This window comes from Merops nubicus, unplaced genomic scaffold (assembly GCF_000691845.1).
Source record: "Merops nubicus isolate BGI_N331 unplaced genomic scaffold, ASM69184v1 scaffold27859, whole genome shotgun sequence".
Taxonomy (NCBI): domain Eukaryota; kingdom Metazoa; phylum Chordata; class Aves; order Coraciiformes; family Meropidae; genus Merops; species Merops nubicus.
In genome coordinates, this window is record NW_008632069.1 from 1481 (window position 1) to 23532 (window position 22052).

Consider the following 22052-nt stretch of genomic DNA (forward strand, 5'->3'; position numbering starts at 1 on the left):
TTTTATTATAGTTTTAAGTATTTAGCCACATATGCTCTAGTGACAGTTTTTCTGTTAAGAATCCTTTTGTTTAAAAACCTAGCTGTTGGCCCTTTGTGGTCATGATTTCATTGCTGAGATAAATAATTACTGTGCCTTTACCTCTATTCATTATTCTTATTCTTCAGATAGTTTAACCACATTCTGTAGCATTGTCAGGGGAAAAAAAAATCTTGAAAATTTAGCTAATCTTTAAAAGTGAATAAATCAGGTATCACTTCTGTTACAGAAGGCTTATATATAAATGTGTGCTTGTTGACATATTTCACTAAATATAGTCTTTTTTCATTTGGCAGGATTTGTCTTCAGTGAATCTGAATCAACTGCATTAGAACAATTTGAGGGTGGCCCTTGTGCAGTGATTGCACCTGTACAGGTAAGATGCAATTATTATAGGAATGTTTTAAAATTAGTAAGCCCAAAATTTATTATTTTCTCTATATATGTGGAACTAAAATAAATTGCAGCTCAGTTGTGTTTTGATTTAATAATTATAGTGTGGAGTGGAAAAAAAAACAAAAAATCAGTAAAAAGATATAGGTGGGTTGATGGGTTGATTTTGAACTATAACTTTGTAGAAGTGGATTTGAGGAAGTGCAGCAGTTTGATCCAAGCAGAGGGAGCTTCAGAGTGGGGAATGCAGTATAAAGGGGAGAAGCAAAAGATCAGATATCATTCTAGTCCTAATCCTTTTTCATCTCTCAAATTCCCTGCCCTTAAGAGGGGCAATATCTGTGTCACAGTGGCTGCTTTAGGAAAGTGTGTTAGAAATACTTGAAGTAATCGGTTTTCAAAACTAAGGTGTCTTGCTGTGCATGAGGAGAAATGTTATATTTCCAAAGTCCTGGTTAGCAGAATGATGGAAGTATGTCAGGTGAACGTATTTTGTTCTGGATATGCACTTAGGATTTCACTTGTGCTTCAGATACACCCAACCTACTGTGACTGATGTTTTGGTTTTGTACTCCATTGTGTCTTGTAGGCTATGTGCATGCTCCCTGAAATGCTGTTTCTGGGGCAGTTCTGACTGCTGTGTAGAGCTATAACAGCACAGCTGAATCTGTTCTGCTAATCTGTGACTGCTCTTCATTCTTTTAGGAACACCCTGCAGAGACAGGCAGACATGAGCCAGATTACTTTTTTTTTTTTTTTTTTCTTTTTCTGATAACCTGCTCTTGACTGCTCTTACAGATCAAATTCTGCAGGTATGTCTAGGACTGAGTTGGGTGAGGCCTTGTTCACTGATAGGGGACATATTAAAGTCATGTAGTAGAGTTAATCTGATGATGAACTGGAAAGTATCTGAGTCAGACAACTGACATCATAGCATTGTTTGTATCCCTAGTGTGTCTAATGGGATAGTCATAAAAGTTCTGTCTTCAAGACACTCTTCAACACTGATCCCACCAAAAGACTTGTACCACAGGAAGGAGTGCCACTTGTTTAGGTTGTAAACAATCAATAGGAAAATACTTTATTACAAGTTGCTCTCTGTAACATGGCTTTGTTCTGGTTCTGTGGTCTTAAAACCAGATGTAGAGTGTCTGGTCTCTGATGTTAGAACTGAGTCTTTTATTGGGGAGAGTGGGGAGAGGAAAGAATAGGACCAGCTGGCTCTGTAAAGGCAGTCTTTACCATGTCAAATGCTCTTATAGACAGTGTTTTCCAGATCTATATGTAGCTCAACTTCCTTGAAATTTAGTGGTTAAAGCATGCCTGAAAGTGAGCTGAGTCCGAGCTAGGGAAGGAGGAAAGGATCAAAGAGATCTTGCAGAGCTTACTGCTGCTGTGAATTACTAAAAAAGGTGTGGGAAAAATCTGTGACAGGATAACAGGGGTGAGTCTGTCAGGGAAGAAGTGAAAGGTGAAGCAGCTATTTTTAAGGTGCTGGAAATACCTGGAACAGCATTTAATAGAGTCATTAGAAAGACCAAGACTCAAAGTTTGTTCTTTCATTGTTTCTTCTTTGTAACTTCACACATATAATTTTTTCTTTTTAATTGGAACATTAGTGTTGGAAATTAATTTGTTTGAAAACAAAGCAGGGATATGGAGATGCATAGGTTTTCTTTAGTCTGATCTGTGAATTATGACTTGGAATGCTTAAAAGAGATGGGCTTTTGAAGTACTAAAGGGTCTGAATGACCAGAGCTCTTTTGTACTACTCATCTGTTATATTGCAAAATATGTGGGTCTCCATTATTGCTGTCCTGGGAGGCTGGAGCTGTCCATGTAGATGTGCACGCTGTGCTGTTGGAGGGTACTTGAGGTTCAAACTCAAGAATGTTGAATGTAGGCATGAGGCCACCTTTGTAGTTAAAGTGGAAAAAACCAGTAAACAGTTCAAGGTCAGGGTCTCTAACTGAGCGATGGGCAGCTTGAAACCCTTCTAATAACGTGTAAATGCTTTGGTATAGAGCTTGTGACATAATGTAAAAGTTATCTCGTATTTTAACGTTATTTTATGCTTTGATAACAAAGGCATTCCTTTTGAAGAGGCTTTTTGCCAGTGAAAAGTCTACTTGGAGAGACTGTCCAGGTACTGAGACCTCTTTTTTCTCTCTTTATTTTTTTTTCTGTTTTAATTATTTGCAAGCATTTTCTAGTACAAAGAATTTTGAAAGTTTTACATTGTCTTTTTGTTTGTGTGCTCCCATGTCATTTTAGGAGGCATCCAGTATATATACAATGTGTCTCTAAACTCTCATCTGTGAGGTCTATGCCTGTCCACAGCACTTCTGTGTTTTACAAATATTTGATTGAAATTTATTATTAGGAAACAGACTCGATTAGAAATCCTGTTAAACCATATTTTTCTAAAGACATGTCTAATTCTTTGGTCTAATGTAGTCAAACATCACTTTAATCTTATTAATTAATGTTGTAAACTCAATTATTTAATATTGATTTATGAAATTATACTAGTAGATTATATAAGGTACTGATTAGCAGCAATTGAACTCATGTAGGTTTCTGATCTTTCAGAAGAGGAGCAGAAGAACCTTCTCTGTCATACATTATGTGATATTTTGGAAATGGCTTGCTCTGATAATTCTGAGTCCTACTCTCTGGCAACATGGATAAGAGGAAAAACAACTGAAGGAACTGCTAGTATTTCTGAAAGTCCTGCAGAATCTAGTCGCCAAGAGGAACAACCTTGTAAGATGCATTTCTATATTAAATTACCCATTGCTTAGTGAAGCATTACATTGATTTTGAGGGGCCACTGCTTTCTATTATTACACAGGTGGGGTTTTCACCTTTGTGATTCCATTAGCAACAGATGGATTTTTGTCTGTTGTAATTAGAGGCATTGATTCTTTTTGTCAACAGGAAAGTTTTGGAGTTCTAACATGTTTCTCTTGAATTTGAGCAATTTCTTTATCTTTTCAATTTTATTTTGTAATTTATTGGGACCTGATGTGCCTTTAATTAGGAAAAATCTACATGCTTCCTAAGGCTGGAGGAGTATTTTAACTTGTCACTTGTTGCTATATTTCAGAAGAGCTTTTGTAGGAAAATCTGCAAAGCTTTGTCTGTTCTAAAATCTTTTGGAGATTTTTTTGGAGATCTGTTGTGGAGAAGTAGCCTTTTTCTCTTTGATTCTAATAACTACCAAAACAGCTTAATCAAATCCCCTTCTAGTAGATTAACAGGTTTTTCTTGTAGGTTAGTATTTTTCAGTTACCTGCTTTTTTTGCAAATGTCTTGATTCCTTAGTTACTGGCATCAAGGATCCAGTGAACATCACCTGTTGCAGTAAGCTACAGCATCCAGTCATATCTAACTGTTGTGGAGCCAGTGACACGGAAAGTTAATCTGTGCACACATGGTCATTGAAATGTGTATTTATTGATATTTTAATAGGCTATATCTAACATCTTAAAAGATAAGCTTCTTTTTCTTTTAGTTTTTGTTCCCTATGTGTCCCTTAAGAAGTATGAAAAATTCTTCATATAAGAACATGCTTATAAAGGTGCCATGTTTTGATGGAAGGAATATGTTATTCATCAGTTTGTGGCATAACTGCAAAGTAAGAATTGTACAAGTAGTTTTATGCACGCGCAGCTAGCTATAGCAATTAGTAGTGCTGGAACTCTTTATGTTACAAGCCATCTTCAGCTGCTTCTATCAAATGCTCCATGTGCTTTAGAAGGCTCAAACAATAATAATAAAAATGTCACTCATTTGAAAAAAAACCAAAAACATCAGGTGTCACCAGTGTCACCACATCAGAATTTCAGAGTGGGAGTTTTTTGTTTAAGAAAAAGTATTATACAGCAAGTTGTAGCTGCAGCTTTTCTGCTTAAAAAAAAAAGTCTTCCTTTGCAAGATAATAAGGCAGTTGTAACTCTGAAATTCCTAATTTCTGTGCTCATTTTACGATGTTTCTTTTGAAGAAAAGTGAAGCAGATCCTATTTGTCAATACTTTTTTACTGTCCTTTAAAATAATATATGCTAAAGAATTTTTAACTGTAGAAAATGTTCAGCAGAAAGTCCTTTTAAACACAAACTCAATTAGTAATCGCTCTCAACGCTGGCATTTAATGAACTAATCCGTGCTATTGCATACCTGCATTTTTCATATTTCTCTGCAAGCCTACAAGTTCTGCCTGATGTGTCCTTAATACCATGGAATGTGCATGGAGGAGCAGGATACACTTCCCATGAACAGTGCTGTTGTCACCAGCAGTGTTAATCTCTCATTGTTCATATACAATGGTCCCTGATAGACACGAAATGAACCTCTTGTAGATACTCTGTAGTTCATTTTCTGCAGCTCATGCTCTACCTTACATGTATAATGCAATACATTTCCTGATTTAGGATACATTTCTTAGGGTTTGGTTTTGTGGTTTGTGTTTTTTTTTTTGTTTGTTTGGTTTTTTTGGTTTTTTTTTGTTTGTTTGTTTGTTTTTGTTTTGTTTTGTTTTTCCCCCCAGTTCTCTCCTGCTATTTAACTATAGAGCAGCTTCTTGTCTGGTTAGGCTTGGGACAAAGATGTGGGGAGGAAGGTATTGTTGATAGTACAGAGTTCTGTTACTGCCAGTGCAAAGGAATAAATTTATTTCTTGCTTGGTTGCTGTGATCAATAAAAATAGCAACAGGCATTGTGGACTTAAGAGATGATTTAGATGCATGGTACTGGAGATGAAATTCCACATAGCAGGCTACTGCTCTTGGGGAGTTGACATAAATTTATTATAAAACCATGAAATATGATGAGACACAGCATGATATTTTTAAAAAGAGTTTCTGTAGAATTGTAGTTCTCATACAATTCACGTTCTATTGCTGTTTGTTCTTTTCCTCTCCACTAAGCACTGTCTTTAGCCTTGTTAGGGTTATGTTTAGCTACACTTCTCATTAGGACTTCTACATCTTTCCCTTTGTTTCAAATAGCTCTCTTACATTTCACTCTGTTCTGTAGTAACAGAATGAAACTGCCTATCATTCTGCTGTGTGAACAAAAGGTGGATTTGAACACATTTACTGAATGAAATAGCATTTTTCATCTGCTTTTGTGGTGTATAACAGTGACCTGTTGTTGGCCATGTGTTGGCTGCAGTAGTGCAAGTTCCCAGGTTCAAAGATTGCTTTATATGATTTAGTCCCTCTAACTTCTTGCTTGCAAAAACCCATGTTTGTGGAGCGAGATTGGTTCCTGTAGCAGCTTCTGCAATTTGGATTAATTGTTTCATATTTTTTAAGACTATCTTACAAATACATTTTTCTTAAGTCTCGTCTTGCTCTTGGTAACCCAATTTTAGCAATTCCTTGTTTTTCAAAAGATAAAAAGTAACACTCTTAAGACTCTTAAAGTCTTCTGAAGTCTTTTATTCTTACTCTTAAAGTGTTCTATTGCTGGAGAGTCAGCTGTCTTTCCACAGAGGCAAATCAAACTCATCTTTCAAAATACAATCAGAAAGGGTATAAAAAGCCTTTCTGAAATTCATGTGGGAAGAATTATCAGCAGTAGTAGCCCTAGTGGCTTCAGGTCCTTGATGAATTGTAATGCAGTCAAAATTCAGTAGCTAGATGATCAGACATTATTTAAATATTCAGCATCAAGTTGCTTTTATCAGAAAGCAGTTCTATCTGTTTTATATATTATTCTACTAGCAGGAAAGTAAAGTCCTTGTGGATATAGAAGGCACTAAAGACTGCTACGGTCTTAGTATTTGAATGCCTATAAAGTTTGGTAGTTACACAATTGGTGAGTATAAGTACCTGTTGATGAAAGAAAATTTGATTTTAAAAGGTCTTTTCATCCCCTTGTTTTGGAAATGTTTTGAGGGGAACAAAGGTATAAAGCCTGTGTTGAACTTGGGAAGACACTAATGCTGTATTTTTTTCCTGTCTTGGATGTGACACTTATTTGAAAGGCTGTTTATCCATTATTAAAAGAAAACAATGAAAATGTATTTAAAATCAAGATGTGTAACACTGTGTTAATTAACATTCTACTCATTTGTTTATGATAAATAATCACTAAAAGGGGAGAAAAAAAAAAAAAACTCCAAAATTTTAGTAACAGAAATGTACATGTGAAGAAAAAATACAGCTTACCTACATTGATAAAATGATCCAGGTAATCATGCTTGCTTTTCTAGGAAATAATACTTCTTGTTTACTTGCAAAACTCTAGCATGCGTATGATTGACAACTTTGTAACAGTCATGTTTTGTACAAAATTAACAGCTTAATATTTGACAAATATTTTCAGGGCTACACACTCCAGTGGCTTTGTGCTTTTAATAAATTAATTAGCCAAAATAGAAATGTTCTCGCTAATTTGTATGGTGGAATCTTAATGTTGCAGTAAATTAGTTTATACCAATCAGTTAAAAAATGTCGAGGGAGGATTAAAAGTTCAAAGTATAATTAAAGCTTGAAAGTATACTAGCTTGCTGTGTGTATCTTGTGTCATTTTTTTGCCATGTGTAGTGCTGAAAAGTGTCTCTTGTGTATAGCTGCCTTGGCTGTCGAAGAGCTTGGCTTTGAGCGATTTCATGCATTAATTCAGTAAGTAATATGTTGGAACATTTAAAATACAATATTTTGAAGTTACACTAATATTCACAGCCCTGAAATGTTATGTTGAGGAACTTTGTGCATTACCCATCAGGTTAAACCTGGATTTGAAGTTTTGGTTTGGGGATTTTGGTAGTTTTTCTTTGCTTTTTTACAGTGTAAAATCAAATGTTATTTTAAGCATAAGCATTAGGCTTTGTAATAAAACTGGAGCAATGTTATGTGTGAAATGGGCCATGTAACTTGTACATTTCAAGTATATGACATAGCTAATTAAGATTCACATTTAAATTAAAGATATTGATTCTCAATATCACAGTCTTCACAGGTAATCCTGTCTGAAAGACTTGTTATATATTTACTGAGAAAAAAAGTAATCTAGTATTTTTCTGTATTTGAGACAATGTAAGAAACATGAGAATGTTTCATATACAAGAATGACTTTTGTTACATACTTCAAACACTTTTCTCTTTTTGGTGTGTAAATACAGAGCTTGCAGCTCTAGTGAATTTGTCTTTAAAGGTAACAGCTTCTTATTTTCACAGTGAGCAGCTGTAATCATTATACAAATAAAACCCTGAAGAGGAAATAGAGCAACAGCATTTCAAAAAACACTTGAAGTGGAAAATGTTGCTAAGTAGAACTGAAATAACTGCTGGTTATTGTATCAGTAATAATTATAGTTTGTTCTTCAAATCCATGGTTGTGTGAGAAAAGAAGGAAGAGAATATGCAATTTTTGTGACCTTACCTGATCAAAATGCTAATTTCCTGCTCCCCCTCCCCAGCTCTTCACTCCCTTGATACTTGGACTTGGGGCACCCACTTCGGTTTTCCCTCAGTCTTTCTCACTGGAAATGAGCACTCTGGCATCTGCCTTTAGAGCAAGCTGAGTGGTGGGTTCCCGAATTGACTTTGCCTTGCATACACTGTATGCCACACATACTCATATTGATAATAAAAGGCAGTTTAAAAATCTCAAGTATTACCTAAAATAAATCCATCTATGGATATATTTTTTCAGATTTTTTTTTCTTTTTTAACAAGACGTACCAAAAATGTGCAAGAAGTCAAAAGAAAATAATACACCTAATTGTGTCTTTGATAAACAGGGACTCTGATCTAGTTTGAATTACTGAATGAAAAAAAGCAGTATTTAGATCTAAATATCCCAATAAATAGAAAGCACGTTACTTCACTGGAGTCTTGATGGATCGCTTCCTTTTCTCTTTGTTTTATTTTTTTTTCCTTTTGAAACATATGATCACCTGGTTTTACCTTATCATCCAGGCAGCAACCCTATTATACAGCCACAGTTTCCCAAATGTTAATGTACGTCTTGTGGTTACGAAAATTAGCAAATTACATTTTGCTTTCTCCAAAGCTAGAGTCTAACAAAATCAAATTGCCTTGGGAAAATGTAGTAATTACTTTGAAAGCCTGAAAGATAGTCTTGCCTGGTTAAGTGGAAGGTTTTATTCTCCACTCTTTATGGGCTGAATCTTTCAGAACACTATATAATGCAAACAGTGACGTACAGTCTATTCGCAATTTCAGTAACAGTGTTTTGTAGAATTACTGTTTCAAGCCACTTAGCTCTTTCACAGGTGTATGCAACTTTATGGTTAGAGTTTGCATATAAAAACCATGTTCATTTTTGCACGTTGCTCCAGAATGATTTATCTTCTGTTGGGTAAATACTAATGACTCTATGGCAGTTATAGTAACTCCAGAACAGCTGCTGTGTCATTCTGTATACACCACCAGATTTACTTTGCTTCTACTTGGACATTTTCATATTTCATATTATATATTGCTAGTTCTTGTTTGTGTTTTGTGATACTATTCTAATACTTCATCTAAATACATTCTCCTTTTCTTTGTTTGTTTTTTTGTCTTTAGCAAACGAGCATTCAGAAGCTTCAGTGAACTGAAGGATGCAGTTTGGGACCAATATTCAGTGTGGACAAACAGATTTGGAGTATTGCTCTTTCTGTATTCTGTAATATTGACAAAGGTTTGTGGGCTGTTTGATATTTTGTGTATGTGTTTTGTTTCTTTAAGAGAAAGTTTGATCAGGTAACCCTTTTTCTTTAAAAGGTGAACACCACACTGATAAACTTAAGTCACATCTAAGTCAACAGATGGAATGATGTCTTGATTCATGTTGCAGTACATTTCCAGCATAAAACCTTGAAAAGCTTTGTCTTTTGTGTGTGTGTGTGTGGTTTTGGTTTTTTGTTTGTTTGTGTGTTTGTTTTTCCTCACCCTGATCTGGGAGAATTACAGAATTTGGAAACATCCTTCCTTGTATATCCCTAACATCTCTTACCAAGAGGAATAAATATATTTAGGTCTCAGTTCATGTAAGAACATCAGGCTTCTAATGTTTTACTGTTGCATTCTGTTGTTACAAATGTTGCAATACATTCCTTAAAAAGCAAAAGCGTTTGTATTTTTTCTGCAGGGTATTGAAAACATAAAAAATGAAATTGAAGATGCAGCTGAGCCATTGATAGATCCTGTTTACGGTCATGGAAGGTAAGCTGCAAAATATGGTTGCTACCACTTAAAGTAGCTTAGTTGGCCAATTTTTAACATTTCTGTAACTGGTCATTCTTTTAGGAAATTATTGACATGACACCATGGATTCAGTTACAACTTTACAATAGCTAAAAAACCCACAACGTTGTCCTGATTTGACTCGGATAGGCTTAATTTTCACCACAAGTTCTGGAGGGCAACAACCAGGATAGACAACTGAAGCAGCCAGTGGGTTATTCAATGCCACAGTGGCATCATGCCCACCCTGTAAGGGCAGGGGCGGGCCAGGCAGGGCATTGGCTTTGCCAGGGTGGTGGGATCTGCTCTGGAGCAGCGTCCTTCAGTCAGGTCTGTTCTGTATCACTGGCTTTGTGTATTGTTTCATTGCTGTTACCCTTGCTGTTGCTGTTACTTCCCCCTTTGTATTATTGTATTAAATTCTCCTTTCTCAACCCGCAGGGTTTTGTATTTATCTCCCTCTTCCTGTTTGGTGGGTGGGGGGACAGTGAGTGAGTAGCCATGTGGTGCTTGGCTCCTGGCAGGGTCTAAACCATAACAAACATAGTGTGTCTTTTTCACTCTGTACTCATGTTTAGTGCCTCAGTTCTGAGAAAATAATCCTGTTACCGATGAATTTCCAGAGAAATAATTTAGGGCTACGTTTTTAAACCAAGTTGTTGGTTGAAAGAGTGGAGTTCATATTAGCATTGCTGAATTACAGACAGAGGCTAATTAAAGGAATATGGTTAGAGAATATCTGCTTAGCTGTCTGGGTATTACAATTTTTTCATTTGTTAGACATAAACATTTTTTTTAGAAATAAATTATTTGTCCCTTTTGATGGTCTATTTCTTTCTATTATACAGCCAAAGCTTGATTAACCTCCTGTTGACGGGCCATGCTGTTTCTAATGTATGGGATGGAGACAGAGAATGTTCAGGAATGAGTAAGTTGATTCTAGCTTATGCTTGCTCGTAATTTTTACTTTTTTTTTAAGCTGATCTACAGACCTGGAATATGCTCTCATTCTGATAGTCTTGTTTACTGTCCTTTGATTTAAGCAGACCACAAATGGAAATAAAACATATTTGCATAAAATCTCTGATGTTACTATCAGTGAATATAGGATTGTCAGCTGCAGGTTGAAATTAATAAGGTACCTGATGACCTGGATGATGGGAGTGCAGCCTGCAAGTTGGGAAAGTTGGTCAATACACTGGAGACAGGGCCACTATTCAGAGGAGCCACTTCAGTCTAGAGAAAGAAATTGACAGGAACCTCATGAAATTCACCGAAGTCCTGCCTCTGGAATAGAATAAGCCTGTGCAGCAGCTCAGGGCAGCACTGACTGGCCAGGAAGCAGATACATAGAAAAGGACCTGAAGTCTTTGTGGGCAGTGAGTTGCAAAGGCCAGCTGTACCTTTGGTTACATTAGGTGGAAGGAAGTGATGGTTCTTCGGCTCTATATGGCATTTACGCGACTACCTCTGGAGTGCTGTGTCCAGTTTTGGTCTCCTCAGTACAATAAAGACATTGACAAGGTGGAGAGAGTCCAGTGGAGGGCCATGGAAATGATTAGGGGGCTTTTGTGGGTGTTTTTGCATTTCATCTTACAGAGGAAATTATCTGAAAGCAGGAACGCTTTGAATTCTGAAAGTATTCACATTCTCCCACTGCTCCAAAGTCCATCCATGGAACGTGTTCATCAGCACGTTTTTTACAGGGATTTTCCATCATCTAAGTAATCACTGAAATACTGACTTGAACTGATGTTAAAGACAGATCTGTGCAAGATCTGAATCAAAATGTTGTGGTTTGACAATAAGTAAGTCATATGATCTCCTTCAAGACTTTCTAGGCTTCCATTTGGTTATGATTCCATACAGACTCTACTTTGACTTCAGATGTACCAGAATGTCATTGGGATATTCTATCTTTACTCCTCTCATCCTGTTTGGTAGATTTCTCATCAGGGCATTGAGATTGGATTATTGTAGTCTACTATTGATGAGCCTATACTTCCTGCTTTTTCTTTTTTTTTTTTTTTTTGTCCTTCCTAGAATGTGCAGATTGATGAATAATTTGTTTTAAAACATTTTGGAGGTTAAAATATTCCTTTCTTAAAATCATCCTGGGTTTTTCCTCTAGCTTTGTTTGCTGTTTTTGTTGTAAGTACCGTTTTCCCTTTTCTAGTCTGATACCTTCTTTATCTTTGATACACAAAATAATCTTTAATATAAGTAACTAAGTTCAGAGATTTATTTTGTCTAGATACTTAAATGTTATATGAATTTCATTAGGATCTGCAAGCTTGAACACATTTGTCATATTCAGTTTTTTAGCCAGCTATGTCCATTTTAACAGCTGACACCATTATATCATTGTTAACCTTGACTACAGGACATTTACTTTTTTGTGAAGTAAAGCAAAAGATGGCTTTGAATACTTCCGTTTTCTTTGCATCATTTTGTTTTGTTTTATCAGTCAGTTCCTACTCTAATTCATGCTGCATGGATGGAACGTTGTTATCCCGTCCTCTTTCTAACTGAAATTTGTTGTAATTAACCTTCCTGATTTTGTCCATATGTTCTCTTTGGTATTTTTCATTTTATCTTTTTGATTTTTAGATTGATCTGTCAATCTGAATTGTTAGATTATGATCAATCAATCTGAATTGTTCTTGCAGATTTTCTTTACATGGGGAAAATTTACTGTTCTGCAATTTAATATATCTTTTCTTTAAATCTTGCAATTCATTCCCTTATTTGTCTTTCAAATTATCTTTCTAGTAGACCTTATTCGCTAGTTTTGCAAGTTGGAATGTTTTTCTTTCCTGAGAACACTGAACTCTCTTTGCACACAGTAATATTCCACATTTAGGTTCTCAATCAATTCTGCTCTAAAAATCCAGAAACAGAACTCCCACAGAAATGTCCATCTCTTCTGGGGCAAAAGAGCAAAAAAATTATCATTCGTACATCTTAAGAATCTGGTGTCATGTGTCCTGTTAGTTTTTCACCAGTTGAGTAATTGGACTTAAACTGCCATTGGGAGCCCTCCATTTTCTTCAAGTCTTTGCAGTAATTAGACTCAAAACCAGCTTACTCACTGTCTTAAGTCTCTAATCAATATCTATTACAAAGTGATTTGTGTAGACTATGAAAAAGGACAAGGAGCAGCCTGTACTGTTCACAACTTATTATGAAAGACTGAATTTTGGACACATTGTGACATTTCTTTTAATATATGAATCCTTTCTGTCATCTTTTCTCCTTCAGTTGTTCCTCCTGTTTTTGACTCTTTGGCTGTAGCCTTTCTGCCAGTGTTACGAGTTTCTCATGAAGAATGGTCACAGGTGTCAAAATAACAAGAACTGGATGTGCTTGCTGACTATTTTCTGAAGTTGGCTTTACGTATGTTTTTCTGGTTTGATTACTGGTCACTTGCCTTAAACTTCTCTGGTCAAGCAGGTACAGATTGGAAGGTTTGACATTAGTATTATACAGAGTTGATTGCCAGTACTGCTGCTTGATTCTTTTCCATCTATAAACATAGCGGAAAGAGATTTCAGCACTTCTGGGACAAGCTGTTATCAGTGGGTGAACTTCAGAAACTGTCAGGCAGGAAAGTTATCCCTGGGCATGGAGGAAAGGTTGTGCTGAAGAACTGCAGAAAGTAACGGACGTGACACGGTCATGGCGTATTTGCAGGGCAGCAGTGAAGCAACAGTGAGAAAATTCAGCCACAATGCAGGAACAGGAAAAATGCTAGGTGGGTGAGGCTGTTATCATATGTAAACACATTTATTAAATGGAATTTTCAAAATGGCAATTGCCTTATATTTTTACTCAGAAGTTGCATAAAGTCACTTTCTCTTGCTCAGCTGTTTTGGAAGGGAATTTTGAATTTAGTCAATCTTTAAAACCATTTTAAAGGTATTGTCAGTGATTTTATTAGTGACAAAGAACACAGTGAATTACAAACTTGAGGAATTAGCAGGTAGTTTGCAGATTATACTTGGACCTCTGACTTACAGTATTGGATATTTTCCAGATAGGGCAGGAGTTATTAATTGCAATTGTTCTTGGCCACCACTGCTACAAATACCAGTGAAATAATCCCTCTTCCTTAGCTATCTACATTTTCCCCTTTAAACCTTTCTTCTTAGTCTAATCTCTACTCTTGCCATGATTATCCACAGTAAGAAGATGTGGGGAGGTAATTTTTTTTTTTCTTCCCTTCTTAAAGGGAATTGCATGAAGTGTAGCAGTTCACTATGAATACAGATAATGCTGTAATTGCTTTTTCTTAGTGGAAGAGTTTGTGGTGTTTCCTGTTGTCTGTAGGTGGCAATGTTCTGATGAGGTTGGTAACAGTATTGTCACATTTTAAAACTATCATTAGTTTAGGCCTGAGTTTTGTTTTTTTTTTAAAGGCTCCAGTTTTCTCCCTTTTTAGAAATTTGAGCACTTCACAGTAGTACTTTTTAGAAAGGAAAACCTGACATATTCATTTTCTTAGGTGATCTTTGGTGTTGCCAGATCTCTTCCAGGGGTGTTTCTCTGTGGCACGAGGATATTCACAGGGATGAGTTTTGATTTAGGGCAACTAGTCTCTTTTTGTTTCTTTGTAAGTCATCTGAGAGTAATTTTTACTTTTGTGTCTTTCTCTAATTCTGAAGGAGGCTTGGGTAGGCCAGTGACTATGGGCTGAGGTTAATAGCTTTCAGATACATGATCTGTGTAGCTTAACTACCTGTTATTCAGGGTATTCACACCCTATGGCTACTGTCATAGCCAGGATCCCAGCTTCTCTAGTTAGAAATCAGAGTTCTCATATAGATATCTCTCAGGGGTACAAAACACTTCATCTGAATTTTTTTTTTTCCTGAATCATTTTCTGAATAGTGATGTTTATTTATATGTTACTACGCTGTTCTATTCGAAGCATCAGCTCCTCAATATGAAGCCTTTGTTTGGCAGACTGAACTTTGCACTGATTTTTGGTAATGACATTTAAGAAATACATGTGGTGTATTGAAATTAATACTTTAATGTACTCTTGCTTACTTCTGCCATTTGTTTCCCCTCATTGCCTGTATAAATGCGCTATTTCTGAACAGTAGCTATTCCTTAGTTTGAAAGCTCCTTCACTAGTTTAATTGGGGTAGGTCACTTGCCCTCAGCTCAGAGAAAGGATTGTTTCAATGTATAGCAATTTATAATAACATGGTCAATGACATAATGGGGTTCTACAAAGTATTACCTAAGTACACCCAAATGTTTTAATTCTGAACAAGTTTGAAGATAATCCTTGAAAGCACAGTTTCACACCAAAGAATTCTGCACTGCAAAGAAAGCCTTTTCATATGTATAGCTGACAACTCTATGGAAGGCGTTGTACTTCCAGGCCACAAAGGTAGTGAGCAAGCTAGTGTTTGTAAGTTTGGAGGAAGGTGGTTGTATTTTGGAGGGTGATGTGTTGTTATGAGTTTGGGTTTGTTTTTTTTTTTTTTGCCTAACAGTAGAGGAAAAAGTTAAACTGTTACTAAAATAACTGTTCTCCACTGTTGCAAAATCAGTGAGGTAAACCTGAAGTTGGTAAAGGGAATATGGCATACAAGGCCTGGTGCTGTGAGTTACAAGAAAATGCAGAGTTGATTTCTGGAAGTCCAGAAATGTTAAATTCAGTACAATTTCTTTCACTTGCTATGGTCCCAAAGGCTTCAGCCCAGGGATAAAGACATCAGAGTTTCATACAGTTGTACATGAATTATCAATGTTAGAAAATGCAGTTAAGACTTGGTGTTTTAGAGAGAACTTTGAAATACGAAAGTGAATGTTCTCTCTGCAAGGGAAATACAGATCTTGTTAAATTACCAGGGTGTATGTTCCCATGTGTAGTTACAGGATCAGGTATGCCCTTCTTGTTCAGGCAGTTTGGGGACCTAGCAGAGGTGTTCCAAGTAGACGGACTTACGCTGTTGAGATCATGTGTATGTAACCTAGAGCTTCTTCAAATCCTTATGATGATAACTAGTTTCTAAGCCTGAATTCTGAAGTACTTCCTCATTTTTTATTAGAAAGCTTCAAATAAGGTTCTGTAAGTGCTCTTTCAATCAGGAGTACATAAATATTTCAGCTATTCCTGACAGCTGTGTGTGAGAGCTGTGTGATACATTTAGTGGAAGTCAGGATGGAAAATTAAATTGAGTGAATACTTTCTTTCCTACTAAGAAAACTATTATTTGCAACATTATGTTTTATTATGCAGAATGTGAAATGAGGCTTTGCAGATTTTTCTTGAAAACATTTTGTGGTTTGTTTTGAACAGAACTTCTTGGTATACATAAACAAGCAACAGTAGGCTTTCTCACGTTGATGGAATCTTTGAGATATTGTAAGGTAAGCTGTTTTCTACATCATTTAAATTTTTTCTTTCAATATGGTGGTGTGGGGTTCTTAACAGTGTTACTAGAAGCTTCACTGTGTATAATGAGATAGTAAAGAACTTTCAAAGTGTTCAAATTAAAACTGAGAATAATACCATCTAAAAACAGATATGAGATAAAAATTAAACAATGTTATTGGGTAAATGTTGTTTGATGCTATTTAAATTAGAACTTTATTGTAACAACTTCATATAGCTAGTCAGAAGCATATATTTTTACTAAAATAATGCATAATGCAAGTTATGTCGTAGGTTATGAAACCTTGAAGTCCTAGAGTGGCTTGCTATTTTGAATCTTGCAGTTTTATTGTTGTCTTCTTAGGCTGTCACTGTCTTCCATTTAAAATAAGTAGCTGTAAGTAAAAATGATAAAACTACTAATAAGTAAATGTATTCTGAATATAGAATATTCAGGACTTAAAAGCTACTTTATTATTTATCTGTGAGTATCTGAAAATAACTGAAGTGCAATCTAGTCCATATTGTTTCTTCCTGTTGTGACACAGAATTCCTTGATTTAAAGTTTTTATTTGAGAAATGTTATGCTTTACAAACACTGCTTTTGAAACAGCATTAATACTCTCATTTTTAAAAGGCTTTTGGCTGTTCTTTGTTTTCTTTTCAATCTATTGAATTACTTTTACTTAGGTGAGGGTTGAAGAGGATTATGTAGTTTGCAGAACACTGGCACATTGACTGTAACTAACTATCCCTTCATTTATTAAGTAAATGTCCTGAATTGATTGATCCCAAACCAGCTAATAAGTCAACTGGAATTCTGCCTCCTTTAGCATCCTATTACAGTATTGTTAAGCACAGGAGTACTTCTTTGTGTGTAGTGTTTGAAACATGTCTCCAAGGCTGATGTAAGAAATACCGTTGATACCACAGTCTCACTAATGTCTTACTTCAGTTAATTATCTTAAGCTACCTTGTTTGCCAAGTCAAACAGGAATCATTGATCAAAATTAGATTCTAAAGTATTTGACAACATTTTGTCATTTTTGTGAAGCTTCTTATGTTCATTTTCGGAGCAGTTGGGACTCCCCTGACTGAATTGTCATTAACGTGCTCAGTAGCTAGATGAGTTTTCTGGATTTGCTGTGTGCTTCTGATTTTGTTGTACCGTTTTAGGTTGGCTCCTATTTGAAATCTCCAAAATTTCCCATTTGGATACTTGGCAGTGAAACTCATCTCACAGTCTTTTTTGCCAAGGTATGTTAGATGTGGTTTTTGGTAACCTCAGGCACACCACAAATTCAAAGTTCAGATCTTGCTACAATGTGCCTTTCATGTGGCTTTCATGTAAAAACGTAGTCACCAAGCCTTTTAATTAAGCCTTCCCTTGAAGGCAGAGTTGTTCACAGGGTTTGCTGGTATCTCATAAATTTTAGTGGAGTCTTTTGGTTCTGGCTTAATTTCTTGGGCTGGGGGAAGGATATGCTTTAGAACACCATAACTGGGATAAGTACTGTCTTAAGTTCCTGTAGTGCAAGAGAGGTACAAAAAGGAACAGTTATGTGTAGGTACCTGTTAGTAGTTTAATATCCCTGACAGTACTTGTGCAATTTTTAATGTATAGCTATAGTTTGTTGTTCTAGATTAAAACTAGATACCAGGACTGTTATGATAATTCCTTATAATTATTCTATCAGGTGCTGTAATATGTGCAAAATGTAAAATTGTGTTTTGAGAGGAGTTGTCTGTTTAGAGTCTTAGACCAAATTTTATGAGGAGACAATTAGTTGACGATCATGGGTTGTTTTCCTTAGTTTTTTATTTCTATAGAACACTTCTTTCTGATGAAAGATATTTATTGAAATTTTAAATGGTACATACTAGTGTATTTACTAGTGCTTATTAGGAATTAACTTTCCTATATTTAATACCTTGTGAGTGAATGAATATTTTAAGTGTAAAACTTGACAGTAGGTTCTAGAACATATGATAAAGTTAAAGCTGTAATTTTTTGAACTGTTAGTTTCATGAAGAAAACCTTTGGCCTAATCTTTTAAAAGAGGACACAAACCATAAGATTTTTCTTATAAAACAAAACAAACCTTCACAACACATTGCAAGTTTGTGTAGCAGTTTTTCTCTACCTTTAAATATAACAAATCCTTTAATGAATCTGTGTTGTGCATTGGATGCTTTTTGCAATTTCTGATGCAAATGCTATGCTAAAACTTTCCTAAAACTTTTCTGATAAATGCTCTTTCTTTCTTATGCCATGGCAATAGAAAAAATCCTTATCTGCCTTTGAATGTTTGTTTGCTGCTTTACTCTGTCCCCAAACAGTCTTTTATGGTAAAGGGTTTTTTTTTTATTTCAGTTTTGAAATTTTATCCAGTATTTTTCTGAATTACACTATTGAAGTCAGTACCCTGTCATAGAGATAGCGGTCTGATGCAAATATGCATAATCACTCTGTTATACAAGTCAGGTGAACCTGTCCAGAATGTAATAACACCTTCTAATGTTTTGTGTCTACAGTGACCACTCCAGGTAGAAATCCGTTTCTAATACTCTTTCTTTTAGGATGTTGAGGGCTGTTTGCTGGGTTTAAAGTAACTAACTGGGCATAAACGTCTGGTGCCTCAAACACAGCTTGGTGGTTCTTTCTTCACTGAACTCCACTTAAGCTGTGGAAAAACCTTGATCTAGTGTCCCTGCCCACAGCAGGGGGTTAGAATCAGATTATCTTTAAAGACCCTTCCAACCCAAACCATTCTACAATTCTGTGAAAGCTTCAGCCTGTGATTAATATCTTAGGAACTAAAAAGCAGGAAAAGGAAGCAACATAGTCTTGACAAAGAAATTCCTAGAAATGTTTTTTATTAAAAAAAAGCAGGAAGTGAAGGTGTGTAAAAGTTCTGGGAGTCCTTTAATTCATTTGCCTGACCTCACCCTTTATGAAGTAAAGGTTGGTGAGCATTTCATATGGAGCAGAGATGTCAGCTACAGTGGAAATATGAGTTATGTCAGCAGCCTGTTATTATATCAGCTGAAGCTACATGCCAAGAACAACAGGAAGAAACTTTAATTTATTGACAGTGTTTAGTCAGCAAGTTGTTAAAGTAGTGTGTGTAGTTGTCTAAAAGGTGCTTGATACTGAGGATGTAACTGCTAGGCTGACTGTGAGTTTATTTGCATGAGAAAGAAATCTTTGTAATGGAAAGAGGAAAATGGACTGTGGAGCCAAAAGCAGTGCAAATTAAATTTGGAAAAAAACGAATGCAGCTTTAGTTCTTTCAGGCTGCGTAAGTTTTACAGGAGCCTAAACCCTTAAGTTTGAATAGAAGAATGTTAGGCAATTACGAAGCAGAATAGTAGTCACTGTTGTCATTAGCTGAGTAATTTGGCCTAGAAACTTAGAAAAAAGTGATCTTCCTAGGCTGCTGCTACCATGGACAGGTAGCATGGGGATACTGGAGAACAGGACAGAATCTTTGGTGTTATCTCAGTAATTTTTCTTGAGCATGGAGCTTTAACAAGGAAAAGGTTTTACTCAAATTCTGCATACCACCCTTCTCAAAGTTGGCTGCTGTTCTTTGCTGCTCAGGTGCTTCACTCACATTTTTACATTATATGTGGAGAACAGCAATAAATGTTATTCTCTTAACTGTGGAATGAATGATCATCCATCTTGCTTTTGTATCACAGAACATTTTGTATTAAATGCTATAAACATCTGTTGCTATCTTGCAGCATGTTATTTGCCTCATTCTAAGTGTGGGTCATTCTGCTGTGGCTGTGACTCGGAGACATCTTTTTCAGTCATACTTACTAAACTAAATAAATCTGTCCATAGCTGCCATTCTAAAACTTCCTACATTTTCAGCTGATTTTAATGAATGAGCAAAACACAGCACAGCATCTTGGGGCTGGATATCACACAAAGCTTAAAGTGAAAATTAAGAAATGAACTGAAGAGTGTCATAGGGCTTGAGTTCTCTTGTAACTGCTGCTACATGAAATAAACTTAAGCCCTGACAGCTGAGTCAGTTCCTAATTTTAGTGGAAGTCTACCAGTGCATCAGTAGTTTTCTCCATTACTAAAATAATGGAATTTTTTTTTCTGTGTACATGGTCTTCATCTCCACATCTTGATTGTGAAAACTCATTTAATATGTACAGAAATGCTTTAACCTCATTTTACCACAAGGAGTTAGAAAGAAATACCTTAAGAAACAATTTCCTCCTTTATTTGGCAATTTTGATTGAAGCTCATTTTATTGAAGAGACTATCAGTAGTTTTCCTTCCTGGGACTTAGCTGACCTGTTGCCAGCCAAACAGTTATTTACAGTTAGATATTTTGCAGGCAACCATGCAGGCACAACAACTTGAAATGCAGTGGATAATCTCCTATATAAAACATGGGAAGGTGAGAATACTCATCACAATGTTTTCATCCACTATCACCCACTTCAGTGGAAGTGTTCTTTCTGGACAAAAGAAAGTAGTCTGGAAACATCAGAAATGAAGCTTCACTTCATCTTCCATATTTTAATTTCTAAGATAGGCTGTATTAAGAAAAAATGCTGCAGCTTGTTCTGCAGATGAGTAGGTAATGAAGTTGGAAAGGACACACAAACATTTGTATTACTTAATGAACTAGTTTTTCAGAACTCTGATGCTTATGTGTATCATAATAGGGGTGAAAAACACTTCTGTGAATAGTTGGGAGGAGGAACAATGTTGGCAGGTAACTGTAATTAGTACCAGCATATTTTCTTCCTTTCAGTTACAACTGTGTGTGTGTAAGGCCAGAAAGTTGCTTAATGCTCAGCAGTCCAAATTTAACATTTGCTGAAAAAAGGTTGCTATTACTCCTCGTAGTCATGGTTTCTGCATTTGCAGTGATAGATTTTCCCTGAAAAAGTGTGTAGGTTCTTCATAGGCAACTAAGTCCAAGCAGACATAATTTCTGTCTCTCCCTGCCCTCCCTTCCTTTCAGTGAGTAATAGAACTTCTAAATGACTTCAGACCAACAAAAACAAAGACGCTTTCACCTGACACACTGAGTATCCCTGCATGCTCTGTCAGAGGGTGCTAAGGCAAATAGACAGTACTGTAAGTGTCCTCTAAAAGTCAAGTTAACTTTTTTTTTTTTGTGTATGGAAATCAGAGTAAGAAAGTGGGGCAGCTTTAAATTACTTGATGTAGGGATAAGGTTGTGATGCTATGGATCAAATGTTGTGTTGTCAGTTCTTCATTATTTTTATGATACTCATAACATAAGAAGTTATGACAAGCTGAGACTACTCAGAACTTTCAGAAATGTCAGAGTGTGGTCATACACAGTATAATAATATCAACAGATTGAAATACTATGTGACGTACAACAAGAAAATGTCTTCGTGCAAACAATAGGAAGAACAACAGCAGGTTATACCTGCTTTCTAAGTCTGCTGACATGCAAATTCACATGGTCTGGAAGCTTGAATTCAGGCTCTTTGAAAGTGAAAAGACGGCATGGAATGGGTGTCTGGTGACTTCAGGTGATTGAAACTCTCCGTTGAGACACTCTTAAGTTTTTCAGAAATTCACTTAGTCTGTTCCCAGGTCTCTGAGCACATAGCCCACAACAGAATCTGCTGTCCATTTTCAGTTACAGCATTGTAGCATTTCTACACTTCAAAAATCAGATAAGCAGAGGAAACTCCTGGCTGAGACATCTGAGTAAGTTACAAAGTACTTCTTTTCAAGGAAAGTGTGCCTGTTCTGCTGTGTTGGGACTCTGTTTAGGGTTTCAGATTGCTCTTTTGATTTTTCTAACTTTGATCACTGTAATCTGTTCTGCATATTCTCAGGGCCTTTCTTTAGCATCCCTGATAATATTGTCTCTTGGAAGAAAGAACATTCACTTCTCTTCCTAAACAGTCGTTTTCATCAAAGTTCAACAGAGGGACACCTGAGCAAACTCTAATGCTGCTATAGAAGTGTCATGAATTTGACACCAGTGGTCAGTGGTGTTCTCC

At 36.1% G+C, this 22052-nt stretch overlaps 1 protein-coding gene across 1 annotated transcript in view; it reads left to right on the plus strand.

Annotated features, from left to right (window-relative positions):
• Positions 1-335: 335 nt before the first annotated feature.
• Positions 336-22052, plus strand: part of FAM188A (family with sequence similarity 188, member A) — a gene marked incomplete at both ends in the record, with an annotated part of 48340 nt that continues 26623 nt past the window's right edge. Inside the window, 9 exons of the mRNA XM_008947826.1 lie at positions 336-415; positions 2521-2578; positions 3025-3198; positions 7015-7066; positions 8978-9092; positions 9543-9616; positions 10486-10565; positions 15954-16024; positions 17205-17285. Coding sequence (XP_008946074.1) covers positions 336-415; positions 2521-2578; positions 3025-3198; positions 7015-7066; positions 8978-9092; positions 9543-9616; positions 10486-10565; positions 15954-16024; positions 17205-17285 — 785 coding nt within the window. The remainder of the gene's footprint in view (positions 416-2520; positions 2579-3024; positions 3199-7014; positions 7067-8977; positions 9093-9542; positions 9617-10485; positions 10566-15953; positions 16025-17204; positions 17286-22052) is intronic.